The sequence below is a fragment of the Cygnus atratus genome, chromosome 12, assembly GCF_013377495.2.
Source record: "Cygnus atratus isolate AKBS03 ecotype Queensland, Australia chromosome 12, CAtr_DNAZoo_HiC_assembly, whole genome shotgun sequence".
In the NCBI taxonomy this organism is placed as follows: domain Eukaryota; kingdom Metazoa; phylum Chordata; class Aves; order Anseriformes; family Anatidae; genus Cygnus; species Cygnus atratus.
Genome location: NC_066373.1, coordinates 413,821 through 426,182, shown reverse-complemented (window position 1 = coordinate 426,182; position 12,362 = coordinate 413,821). Strand labels below are relative to the sequence as shown.

At 46.4% G+C, this 12,362-nt stretch overlaps 1 protein-coding gene across 1 annotated transcript in view; it reads left to right on the top strand.

Moving 5' to 3' along the window:
- ZFHX3 (zinc finger homeobox 3) overlaps positions 1 to 12,362 on the top strand; it is a 170,289-nt gene that overhangs the window by 145,094 nt on the left and 12,833 nt on the right. The window contains exons 6-8 of the mRNA XM_035566305.2: positions 2,405 to 2,538; positions 2,741 to 2,941; positions 12,012 to 12,114. Coding sequence (XP_035422198.1) covers positions 2,405 to 2,538; positions 2,741 to 2,941; positions 12,012 to 12,114 — 438 coding nt within the window. The remainder of the gene's footprint in view (positions 1 to 2,404; positions 2,539 to 2,740; positions 2,942 to 12,011; positions 12,115 to 12,362) is intronic.

Here is a 12,362-nt window from a genome sequence, read left to right as displayed (position 1 = left end):
GTTTTGTAGTTTTCTAGTGGTTCTCGCTCCGTTTCCAAAACTGGGAGTGTTTTCATCCTGTATTTGGAAAGGTTACCCATATACATTACCAGAGATTTCTCCTGTCCTCCCTTGCGTCCCCTGCCCTTTTTGCAGAACTGTTGGTGCTAGCATGGCTCACTGCAGCACTCATTGATACTGCTGCAGAGCAGTTGACACCCAAGGGTTTGAAGTGGCATTTGACGTATAAAAAGCCCATAGAGACATGCCCATATCACATAGGAGTTGCAAGTGCTCTAATACCAGCCTGATGTGGGGCAGGAGCAGAGCTCCCACGGCTGCGTGCCGGCAGGCCCAGGGTGTCCAAATGCCGGTCCCAATGCCCAGCTGCCTGATGGGGGCTGGCGCTTCGGTGTCCGAGGTCCCCCCGAGGAGCGGACGAGGTCAGCAGCAGCAGCAGCAGCAGCTGACCGCCTTGCTGGGGCCGCTCACGTTATGCAGAGCTCGGGCAGGGCATGTAAAGCAGGGTGGTCCACCGCCAGCCACGGTGCTGGCTTGTGGCAGTGGCCTCTGCCTTCCTTAACGGGTCTGGGGCGGTGCTGTGTTTTTCATACTCCAAGGATATTTTGATTAGTAGGAAGCAAAGAAGGCCAGTTTTAGTCCTGTAGACATTTTCAGTGACTTTCCAGTTCTCAGCCCCATGGAAGGTTTCAGGTTCAGCCAGCAGATTTGACCTGAATAAAAGCCTATCATTCTGCACAGAGAGCAGAGCAGGATCTACATTACAGCATCCGTAAGTTCTGGCATCACAGACTTGTTTTACACAAAGAAACCCAAGGTTTGGACTTCATAACAGAATTCGCAGCACAGTGGGGTCCTGTGCTTTTGGTTTCAGACATTGCCCAGATTTTGCATCTGCATGGTGGCTGTGTAACAAGCCAGAGATGAAATACCAAGCATGCAGCACCACAGAACTCCAGGGAAGGAAATCACTGCTAAGCAGGCTTTGGCATGGCCAAGTCTTCTAGGAGAAATTTAGTAGTACTAGAGCTCCTCCTCTCCCTGCCTCCCTCTAACAATGTTGTTATCTATGTGCAGTACCTGTCTTTTGTTTCCTGGAAGTTAGTTTGCTTCTATTTGACTGAACGCTTAGAGGTGAGGTCTGGCAGGAGAGGAGGTTAGAAATGTGAATGTGTATTTCTTACTGTGATGTGGTACCTTCTGAAATACATCTCATGTCAGAAAATGAAAGGATCTTTGGGAAGGAAACAGTTTAACAGGATTTTACTCAGGCTGCATCTTCTGAAACAAGGTGCAGATACCAGTGAGTTCACAAAGAGAATAAGAGAAAGGGAGAAGAGTATGGGGGGACTGGTCTAAGAATGCTACAGTGCCTTGTTAATCGGCAGCCAATCCATCATATTAAATATCCAGCTGTCATATATTACCTTTCAAGTGAAAATGAATAACTCCCATTAAGGGCGAAATGGGTTTGAAGTCGATTCGAGACAGATTAAAGTACTGTTATGAATGTGTGTTCAGGGAGGAGGAGACGGGGGCTGTGTATAATATACTTGTCCTTACAGTTTTTAAATAATAGATGTCCCACAAATTTATGTATTCCAGGCTGCCAGGGTTCGGGGGAGGGGTAAAGGTCAGGGATGTATGTTCTCAGAGTGCCTCAACTTGCAAAGTGTTTTTCTGTTGACTTCTGGGCTCCTTTGCCTCTTTTCGTTTTGCTCAAATCCAATTGCCTTTCCTCAGCTGGTTGCAGCGTGTGATTGTCCGGATCCTGTGCCCGCCCTGCCTGTAGGCTGGGTCCTGCTGGTGATCTGCCGCTGGGACTTCGGTGGGACCGCTTGCTAGGAAGTACCTTCAGACGAGTGCTGTTCCCAGAGTGCATGGGCTGAGCTAGCCAGTGCTGTCCTTCTGGGACAACATGCCACCATGTCCACCATGGACTGCAAGTCCATTGTGTCGACAGCCCCAGCAAACACTTTCCAGACTGTTTATATGCAAAACTTCAGGTGTTCAGAGCTAGGAGCGTGAATTTTGCTTTGTCTCATCTGTCCAGCTGTTCATGGAGATGACACATTGGCCTTCACATCCGGTTGAGCGTTTGTGTGTCAGATGTAAACACGGGAAAAGTCCCTTCTGTGCCTAACAGGTTGTAAGCAATCCGCGTAAGTAGCTGTGATTTCTCTGCTTCTAGCTGTAAATGACACAGTTCCCTTTCTACGGAAGATAAGATGGAACTTTTTTGTCCAGGCATGCTTTGTAGGATGTAAGTTAGTCCACATACCCATCTTCCCCCAGCTCTGTGGCATGTGTTTCAAGAAACAGAAGCAGTGTAAGTGGAAATACTGTCTTCATCCAACTTAAGCCTCTTTGGGAATGTCCTGATGTAAATCTCTTCTTGTTGCAGCATCAGCCAGCCAGGCAGAGAAGGAGCTGACAGAGCCTCCAGCATCCTCTAAACGAATATCATTTCCCAGCAGCTCTGAGTCACCTCTCTCCTTTAAATGGTCAAAAACTTCAGAGGAGACCAAATCAGAGCAGGTAAGAAACAAGAACACAGCTTTTTGTGCATCTACAAGTAGGCAATTTGTTTTGTATGTGCCAAAAGCAAAGAATAAAATAAAAGAAGGAGGGTGAAAGGTGGTAACTGGCTGTAGGAGAAGGCATCAAATTCTTGAAGTCTAGTGGAAGGAGGAAAGCAGCCGCCATAACAATTGCACAATGCCTTTGTCTTGTTCTGCAGATGTACCAGTGTCCATACTGCAAGTACAGTAACACCGATGTGAATCGGCTGCGGGTGCACGCCATGACCCAGCACTCAGTGCAGCCCATGCTCCGCTGCCCGCTCTGCCAGGACATGCTGAACAACAAGATCCATCTGCAGCTGCACCTCACTCATCTGCACAGTGTGTCCCCTGACTGCGTTGAGAAGCTCATCATGACAGTAAGTTGCTGCGTAGTGAAGCATGTCTGCTGCCTTCCTAGGAAATATGAGGAGTGAAGGCATGGCCTGACCTGCACAGGCTAAGTTCGCTGTAGTGGGACACTGTGGGCAGCTCCCTCATCTGTCTGTACTCTGTCATTTATTTTTTTCCCATCCCTGCATGTTTCATCTCCAGAGTTTAGCTTGTGTGTGCTTGAGCACTGTGGAAACTGGCAATAATGGAGTGTTGAGTAATTTCCTTGTGAAGAGATAGAAATAAACATGATTTCCTTTAGCTACTGAGATCATTGCATGGGATTGCATTTTGCACAGAAGCTTCTGGGAGATGCAGCAGCTGATGTGCTGTGCTGGTCCAGTTGCAGAGAAGGAACGTGCTCATATGTTGATTAGCACTTCTGAGGACAGCCAGGTGATTAAGGTAACATTACAGGAAATTAGGTATCAGGTTTCTGCTTAAAATATGAATTTAAGAACCAATAGAGTAGCTTCCCTTGGCACTTTCACATTGTGCAGGGGAGGTAGTCCTGTTGTGCAGCCCATGTTCTGCACTTTGTTCACTTAATGAGGATCATTGTTACAGTCACATGAGATAGACTGAATCTGTTATTTCAGTGAGGAATCACTCCATCCAAAATGGCAGTGCTTTTGTTCTGTAACAATTCACTTTTTTCAGGGTAACAAGCAAGGGATGCATCAATGCTGACCCAAGGAAGGTGAAACCTTGGGGTATTGTTGAATATTACAGCTACTGTTTCAAGTGCCATCTTTAAAATGTTTTGAAATACCTGGTTTTAAATTAAAATTTAAGAATACGCAGTTAAAATTCTCTGAAGTAGGAAGTTAGGCCACCGAAGTGTGGAGTGAAAGTTCACTGAATAAAGTCAACTGTCTTCATATAGATCTCAAAATTTGTAACAACTCCACCTCTAGAAGTTTGTCAAACAACATTGTGCCTGGGCGGGGTTGTGATTGTTATTGCTAGTGCAGCTTCTGACACGGAGCAGAAACTTCAGACAACAGATTGCGATTCAGCACTAATATGTTTGCATGAAGCTTTTGTTGCCCTGTGTCATTATTTTAGCATCTAGCATGGGAATCCTTCTTCAGTGCTGTCTCTGAGAGACCAAAATTTGGCTTAAGAGCTAGTACTTGGTGAAAAGTAGTAAATCTGCAGCGCAGTGTTCAAGTTGCCATTTTTGAGAACTGTTTTTGTGCTCTGGCTTGTTTTACCCCAGCACTGTTGACTGAGGATCTCTCTCTGGTACTGATGCACACATGGGGTAGCATGCATAACTGCCAAACCTCTTCTGTGGGACTTGTACATACCATCACAACACAGACATGCTCATAAAAGGCTTACCACATTCTCCAGCACTGATGTGCGTGCTCCAGTAAATAATATTTTGAGTCCCAAAATGTCTCTTTCATGAATTCCTTTTTCATGGGTTTCACATGAGTGTGCCTTTCCATTTGTTAGTGTCAGTTTAAGATACAGGTAGAATTAATAAGGCACATTTTCAAAAACCCTTCTAAATTCACAAATCAGATGTATTGTCAGATTTCTACACTTTTTTTTTTGTTATAATCTTCAAGGCAAGGTTGTGTCTGCATTTAAGAACTTGTTGCCAAGTGTAAGTGTTTATTTTAATTCCTGACAGTTCTTCCTCTTTGTGATTATTTTTTCCTGAACCCCATTTCTGCCTGTTTTTCCCTTCTTTGCTGATTCCTGATCATGGAGGACAATAATATGTTTGTCATACTACACATTTTATTTTGTCAGCTCCCCTTCTGTAGCATCGTCTGAGCAAGCACATGCAGTGTTACCCAGCTTTTCTGTTACCATTCTTTGCTCTTCTCTTTCTATCACCCTTCCAGTCTTCTTGTGTCTCCTTCTTAAACACCTTTGTGCTTTTCATCTTCCCTCTTTGCTTTATGAGTTACCTGTCCTTTCATTTTTCTGCCCTTTCTCTTTGGCCTGTCGTGCTCTGCAGGAGCCGAAGATGCAGCCGAAGATGCATGCCGAAGGTTCACAGTGGCCACTGTTTGACCAAGCACTTGCAACTGCCAGGAAGAGCTTTGTGTACCCAAGTAGGCACTACAGCTGAAAACACATAAAAATCCAGCCAAGTTGACAGATCCCATCATTCTCTGAATAACAAAATATAAAGAGATTTTAGGAGAAAAGAGCTACAGCAGTACACTAACACTTAAAAGCTGGCCATACTCACAGGCTCGAGTGAGGGTGAAGCTCTGCTCTGCTGGACCACTGCATGCATCTAGGTTAAGTAACTCTCCTGTCACAAAGACCCAGGTCTCTGAGACCTACCTCTGTTTTAACTGATGGTGCTTAAATGTGCAAGTAGCTTCTGAGAATTTGATCAAATCTTGTCAGCTTCTTACTAAATTGATGGAAGACATTTTGACCTTATAAAAGCAGTAAAAAGAAGCTGATCCCCTTTCCTATGCCAGCAAGCGTAACCAGTTTGCTTAAGGGTATGCACTGTACTGGTAAGCAGATGGTTCGTTTGAGTCAGGCTGTCTGCAGAGCTCACAGTCCAGAAACTGATGTGGTTGAACTAGTGCAACCGCTTCACCTACACAGATGTATGTCCTCCAGGGTACAGAGAGACTGATGGAAGTCACTTGTTCAGGAGCTTAGGGGCACCTCCCAGAGGACATGACCAAAGCAACTGCTGTAGTATGCAGGACAGTTTTCTTAGGTCATTGCATCTTCTGTGCTGGAGTGGGACCTCCCTCATCTGCTGCAGCATGCAGGACTTCTGTTGAGAAATGTGAAGACTGGCTTATCCGTGGAGCTCACCATCTCGCTTGTTCCTTTTTTATTCCATCTTGCCACTGCCCTTGGCCCTGGGTAGCTGTTTGCTTTGATACACAGAGTTATGTCTGGGTAGGAAGACTGCCTCTCCTGCCTCAAATCAAGTTGTGCGTGGGGCAAGAAGATGGCTCTTTTTTGTATTACATGACAAATATTTGGTGAGATCGGTATGGCTTTTGCAGAATGTGGCAGCGTCAAACGTTCCTAATTTTGCGTATTCTAGATTCTTGTCTCAGCGTTACATGGGAATCGGGTCTTGGTGCCACCGAAAGTGAATTGCAGCCCAGTAAATGGGAGCCAGGTCCCTTTCGACACAGTGTCTTTGCACTCGGCATTTGGAGGAGGCTCCAGTTAATAATACCTTATCAGACGCCTTTCAGGAACCTGCAGTGTCTAATATGTCTGTTGCCATGGAAACGGCTGCTTGCTTATGCTCAGCATCTCATATCTGTGTGGTTCGTGCCCCTTCCTTTTCATATCAACAAGCAGCCCCGATGGCTGTCCCACGGGGAGCAGCCGCAGCCGCACCGGGGAGCGGGCCCTCCTGCCAGCCCTGCCACTGGGGCAGGGCCCGGTAGGGCTCCAGCGATCCCCCATGAGGTGGGGGGCCAGGGAAGGCCCTCATGGGGCAGGGGCTGCTGCTTGGCACCGTGCTGCAGGCTGCTCTCGCCTGTCCCTCCCCATCTCCTGCTGCTGCCGATTCACAGGGCTGGCAAACAAACGTGGCCAAGTTTGTTTTATGTGGCGTTTCAGCTGCTCTGAACAGGTCCGATCGCCATCTTCCCACGTAGCAGCCTCTTTGCTAGTCCTGGGCCCACGCCGCTTCAGCAGAGAGCCCCTTAATGAGGGTGAAGTGCAGTTCGCCTGCATAGTCGATTGACAAGACTGATGGGCTCAAACCGGGAGAAGGGACGGCTTCCCAAGAGCCTCCGGTGGCGGGAGCGCTCCCTCCTCCCCCTGCCTCCTTTATCGTTCTGCACATTCCTCTCTCATCATTTCTGTTGTCAGTTTTCTCTTCCTCAGTTTAAGGTGTCTTCTCAGTGTTTACAGCTGCCTTTTCATCTTCTTCTTTTCTCCCTTGTTTTAAGAGTAATTCTTTCCCATCCCTGCCATCCTCACTTCTCCCTCATGCTATCTGTACATTTTTTCCTCTTTCCTATTGTCTTTTCTTATTGCTCTCTCCCTTCTGCTGTCATTCAATTTTTCTCCCTCCCTCCTTCTCGCCCCCTCTTACTCCCCCCTTTCCCTCTCACTCTGTGTCTCATTCTCCATCTCGGATGAAGGTAATGAAAATAATCGGGCTTCATTAATTCTGAGCCCTGTGAGATGATAGCCATTTGGAGCCATGTTTGCCAATTAGATGGTCTAAATTAGAAGTGACCTTGGTATACTGCCATCGCTTTGCCTCTCTGAGTCTAATGAAGCTTTTCACTCCAGCACCCTCTCTCTCTCTTTGTAATGGAAATTACCTCCTTTGTCTGGTTCGGGAACCTTGCATCGCATGTGTATTTCCCCCTAGGTTGCATGGACATAGGGATAGTAATGTATCTCCTCAGACCCCTTCTGGAGATTTTCTTTTCAAAGCCACACGATTTCAGCACTCTTGGGCCATTTACAGAGGAACCACATGGACTGTCCACATATTGTCTCACTTTGTCCTGAGGAAAGTAAGAGAAGGCAGATCCAGTGTGTAAAGGGAGCTGGTTATTCACGCCATCCGAAGATTAATTTTTTGGACGTGACAAGAATATGCTTGTGTCACGCTGCTGGGGCCAGTGCAGGAGTGATGCAGCTCTGAGCCTCAGGCCCATGCCGCTGAGCTGATCTGCAGTTCATTGTCTTAAAAATACCATAGATGCAGTCATAGCAGGAGGCATGCTTGTCACTGCTGGCAGTTGCCACCTGTGAGGATGAACTTGCAGGTTGTTCCCAAAACCAGTGACAGGTAGGTCTTCTGCGGATGGTACGTGTCAGAGCATATGCCATCTGCTGAAGGTGTTCATGAGACCAGGAGGAAGGAGACATGCTGTGTCCATCCTTGTTGTTTTTTTGTTTTGTTTTGTTTTGTAAGAAGTCACTGGACTTCATTATTTAAAGAACAGGACATCGATTTGGGGTTTCCAAGCATGTAGGTAGATCTCTTCATCCAAGGAACTTTATCTTCTTAAGGAGAGCTGAATTTCATCTGAAAGGTGGGGTTCTTGGAGGCACAGATGCTTGTTCCAACAACTATCTACCCTCTAAGGCAGATAACTGACTTCTCTGCAGCAAAGTCCTCGGGCCAGCACTCCCAAGCCCAGTGCAAGCTGCAGGGAGATGTTTTGGGAGGGGGGCCGGGTTCCCTGGTGCGGCGAATGGGACAGGGACTTGGTCGGTTCTGTGCTGCTGTCAGAGACAGTGCTCAGAGCAAATGCTTGCTCAACATCAGGGCTTCCACGCCTTCCTGGGGGTACCCACTCCAGCTGTCCAAGTACTGATAAACAGAACCCAATCGTTTTATCTGTATCCAGTCACTGGACTGTCAGAAAGAACAGATAAGGGTAACCACTGATCCTTTGCCGTCCCTCAGTTTCATTTGGTCAGAAAGATCAAGGAGTGATGCAGTTCGAAGGGACAATTTGCATTCCGTGCAGTAGCACTGCTCAGCCTGGGCGAGATGGGGGCTGTACGAGCAGGCGGTGCGGGACGAGCGCTGTGGGGCCGTGCGTGGAGGTGGATTAGAACACCTGGCTGCGAGAGAAAGCTGAAAGGCTTTGCTGGTGGCTTGTGGGCCAGAATACCATGGCTGCAGCTGCAAAGGGAATACAGTTTAATATTAAACAGAACAAAAAGAGTATGTACAGGTGGAAAGGAAGAAGACAAATCACATTTGTCTCAGTTACAGTTGTAGGATCATTTTTTTAGTAACAGTTCAAATTGGCTGACTTGTTGCTATTGTGAAACAGTTGGTGTTGAAGAGAAATTTAAGCCCAGAGATGCAGGTTTAGAGCAGTCAAGGATGGATGCCAGGATTACATCCCAGGTATTGCCTGCTCAGGTGAGAGGGAGGTAGAGAGCACTTAACGACTGCACAAGCTAACACAGACTGTGCTCAAGGTAAACACATTCCTCTCTATCACCAGAACAGTTAATGCCATTTAAATACATCTGAAGTACAAAATGCTGTGTTTTAGAGCACCACTCCTCGTTTATCTGTCAGGTGACCATGCCCTACTAAACCTTCCTGTTGCCTCAGTACTCTTGTTATTTGTTTATATTAAAAGCAGCAACAAGATGCGAGGCATTTTCTGCAGATACGAGGAAATATATACAAGGTATATACTCCAACAGGTCTGCAGTGTAAAAGGGCAAATAGTTCAAAGCTGGGAGTCTGGAATTCAGTATAAATGCAGAACAATTTGAGATGAGCAGCCCATTTTCTCTATTCTTTGTCTCTGCTCTCTGCTTGGTTGGTCGACCGTGAGGATGAAGAAACACAGTCATCCTGCCCAGGAAGTGGCATGGGAGAGGGGGCAGCACTTTCAGGAGAAACCTGCATGGTGCTGAATGGGTACAGGATGAAAGCAGGGTCTAGATCAGTTGCTGAAGCAAGACCAGTGCCCTATTTTCAAGGTTGTGCTTCCCAGGGGTAGCCCTGTATGGCTGTCTGGACTGCCTGCTGTTGCCCTATATCCATATCCAGAATTTCTAGTTTCCTGTACTTTTCTCAAAGCTTTTTTCTCTTTGCCTTTTGGGATTTTGTGTCTGTAGCAACTTAATGTACCACAGCCTTAGGGTGGTTTTTTTTTGTTGTTTTTTTTTTTGTGTGTATGTTTTTTTTTGTGGAGGGAGGGGTAGAAGTACGTTGAGAACTGTGGCTGTGGAGGTGCAGGTAGATAAAGGTAATTACTTAAACACATATAGGGCAGGACTTACTGGTTTGGAGACCCAGATTAAGATGCAGAGGAGCATGTGAGGTTGATGATTATATTTCGGGGAGAGTTAATTGACGGAAGGTGAAGGCAGACAAAGAACCGCTGCTTACTGCCTTCTTGAATCCCAATCAGGAATTATGATTAAAGACGCGGCGAGACAACAGAGGCCTGATGAATTGGTGTCTTTTTTTTTTTCTTTTTTGCCGTCATTCACACTTGATTGACTTCAACCTTTCAAGTGCAAAAGTCTCTCTTTTCCATTATTATTCATAGCCATCTGAGTTTTTCTAATTAAAGTGTATGAAAACAATTACTGATCCGTCGTACTGAGTCTGGTAGTGGGGATGGCTGCCTTACTGTAATGCGTATAAAAAGCCCACAGTTTTCTATAATGATGTGCAGCTGAGGTGTTAGATAATTTTATTCTTTTTCTACTCTGTTGTTTTTTTTTTTAATTTCTCATGATTTATTTTTCATAATTCCTAAAGATCCTAGGAAAGCACTCTCCCTGCTGACAAAGCTGAGAGGGACAGTTCCTTCATGCCTTTCCTCCTCCGCATCCCTGCCAGGCCCCCTCCTCAGAGCCCCACTACTGTGAATGAACCAGTGACCTTTCACATCTCCTGACCACCCATAGCCGTCAGATGCTCGTGGTTGAAGTAGAAGGTGGAATGAATTTGCTGTGCTCAGCTTCCTTCCTTGTGATTTATCAGTGTCAGCTGCTTTTCCTGCAGACATCTGTAGGACTCGGTGCTTACCTTCGTGTACCTGCCCTCCACGTAAACCAGGGTAGCTCAGCATCTCTCTTTGGTACGGTTTGTATGTCTGCAGCCACTCTTGTGAACCTTTGTTTCTGAGCTGCTTTTGCTTCCATTCACTTAAACCAAGGTCTAGTCTGTGTCAGTTTGGATTTGACGTGAGTGTCGATAAGGAAGGTTTCATGTCCTGCACAGAGGCTTACAGTATTTCAGCTGCAGCTTCACCGTAGATTTGTTAATATCTCATGCAGTTCGGCCAGAGTCTTGTGGTCCCTGACTTTCCAGAAAGCAAGCTATCCTGCATGCAGGTAACAGCTTCACTCACTCTCTTCTGAAATTAAGGTTCAGATGCCCTCTTAGTGTCTGAGAGGCTTGTTTTGCTTAGAAACATACCTGTCTAGGAGTGCTTGTTTCTGCATCACTATTCCAGCAGTCAGAGGTTGGGAGCACAAGCACTGTAAGCGTTGCAAGTCAGTGTTGTTCTCCAAGTACCATCATGCTGGTGAGAGGGAATGCTCCTTGAGCACCAGCAGCAGGGGAGCAGGCAGAGCTGTGGAGGTGTCTTTGCTTGCCACAGGCACATAACTGGTTCTGGCACCGTGCGCTTGAATACAGCACGAGTGGTCGCAGTGACACAGGTTTGTCTGAGACAACGACTGTGCGGCAGCTTTTCGGTTGTTGTGAGATACTGACCATGGAAGGCTAAAAGGGCATTCGTTGTCCCACATCCAATAACAGCCACACACAGCCTGTTAGCTAGGTGGTTTGTACTTGGTGTGTGTGACAGGATAAACTCAAAGAAACATGGTTTTCCAGAAAAAGATGAGTGTAAGCATTTGACTCTTTCAAGGAGCATCTCTAGCTGAAGCACACAAAATCTCCAGCTCTTCAAAAATGTTGGTACTCAAGTACTGCAGTGGTAATGATGGTGCAGGTTCTAGACAAACACTTGAAGAGAGGCGAAGGAAACACAGCAGTCAGAGCAAGGAAAGGGTTACCAATAGCTTTTCATTTCACAGACAATTTGCTGTCTTTTTAGTCTTTCCTTATTCATCCTTTCCTTTGTCACCTCTCTCCTTATTTGTACTTTTCTTTCTCATGCCCCTCCTTTTCCTGCATCAATACACTTTGAAAACAGTGCTGCAATGCTCCCTAGTTCAAGATTACAGTGTACTTTACAAGGTATGATTTAATTAGGGGCCTTATTATGTTTTCAGCAGCTTAAGGTGGGCCTTTCAACTTATCTACCTAATTGGTTGCACAAGAAGTTTCACAGCCCATGACAAAACATTGTCAGTGATCAAAGTCTGAATTCTACATAAAGGAAAAATATTAATAATAAGATTATTCTTCAAGTGTGCACTGCTAATTATGTCCAGAATGTAACTGTAGAAACACTTTTGACTGATGTGAGCTTTGTCTAATAAACATGAGTCTTCAGTGAGCTATGAAAAGTGACGCCTCTGACTTTACAATACTGGTGTCTAATTTTGCTACTGAAGATGTTAAAAATATTTCCCTCTGCTTTTCTTTTCCCTACATCCCTACTTCCCTGTCTCCAGGTGACAACACCTGAGGTGATGATGCCCAGCAGCATGTTTCTGCCAGCAGCCACTCCAGAGAAAGATGGGAACTCCACCACCGAGGAGCTGGGGAAGCAGCCTGGTGAGTGCGGGTCAGTGAGGTCCATGGGTCCTACCAGTCCCCCAGCTCCTGTCACCTGACTGGGAACTGTGTCCAGGGACATCTCCTCCTGGGCAACCTCCACGTACCCAGCTATGTCCTGAGGACCACAGTTGGCCAGCACTTGGCAGAGCAGTCTTCCCTTACCTGTACCACAAACAGGACAGTGCCCCCGGTGTCTCTGCAGTGGGGCAGAGCAGTGCAGCTCAGAGCTGATGAGCACGGCTCGC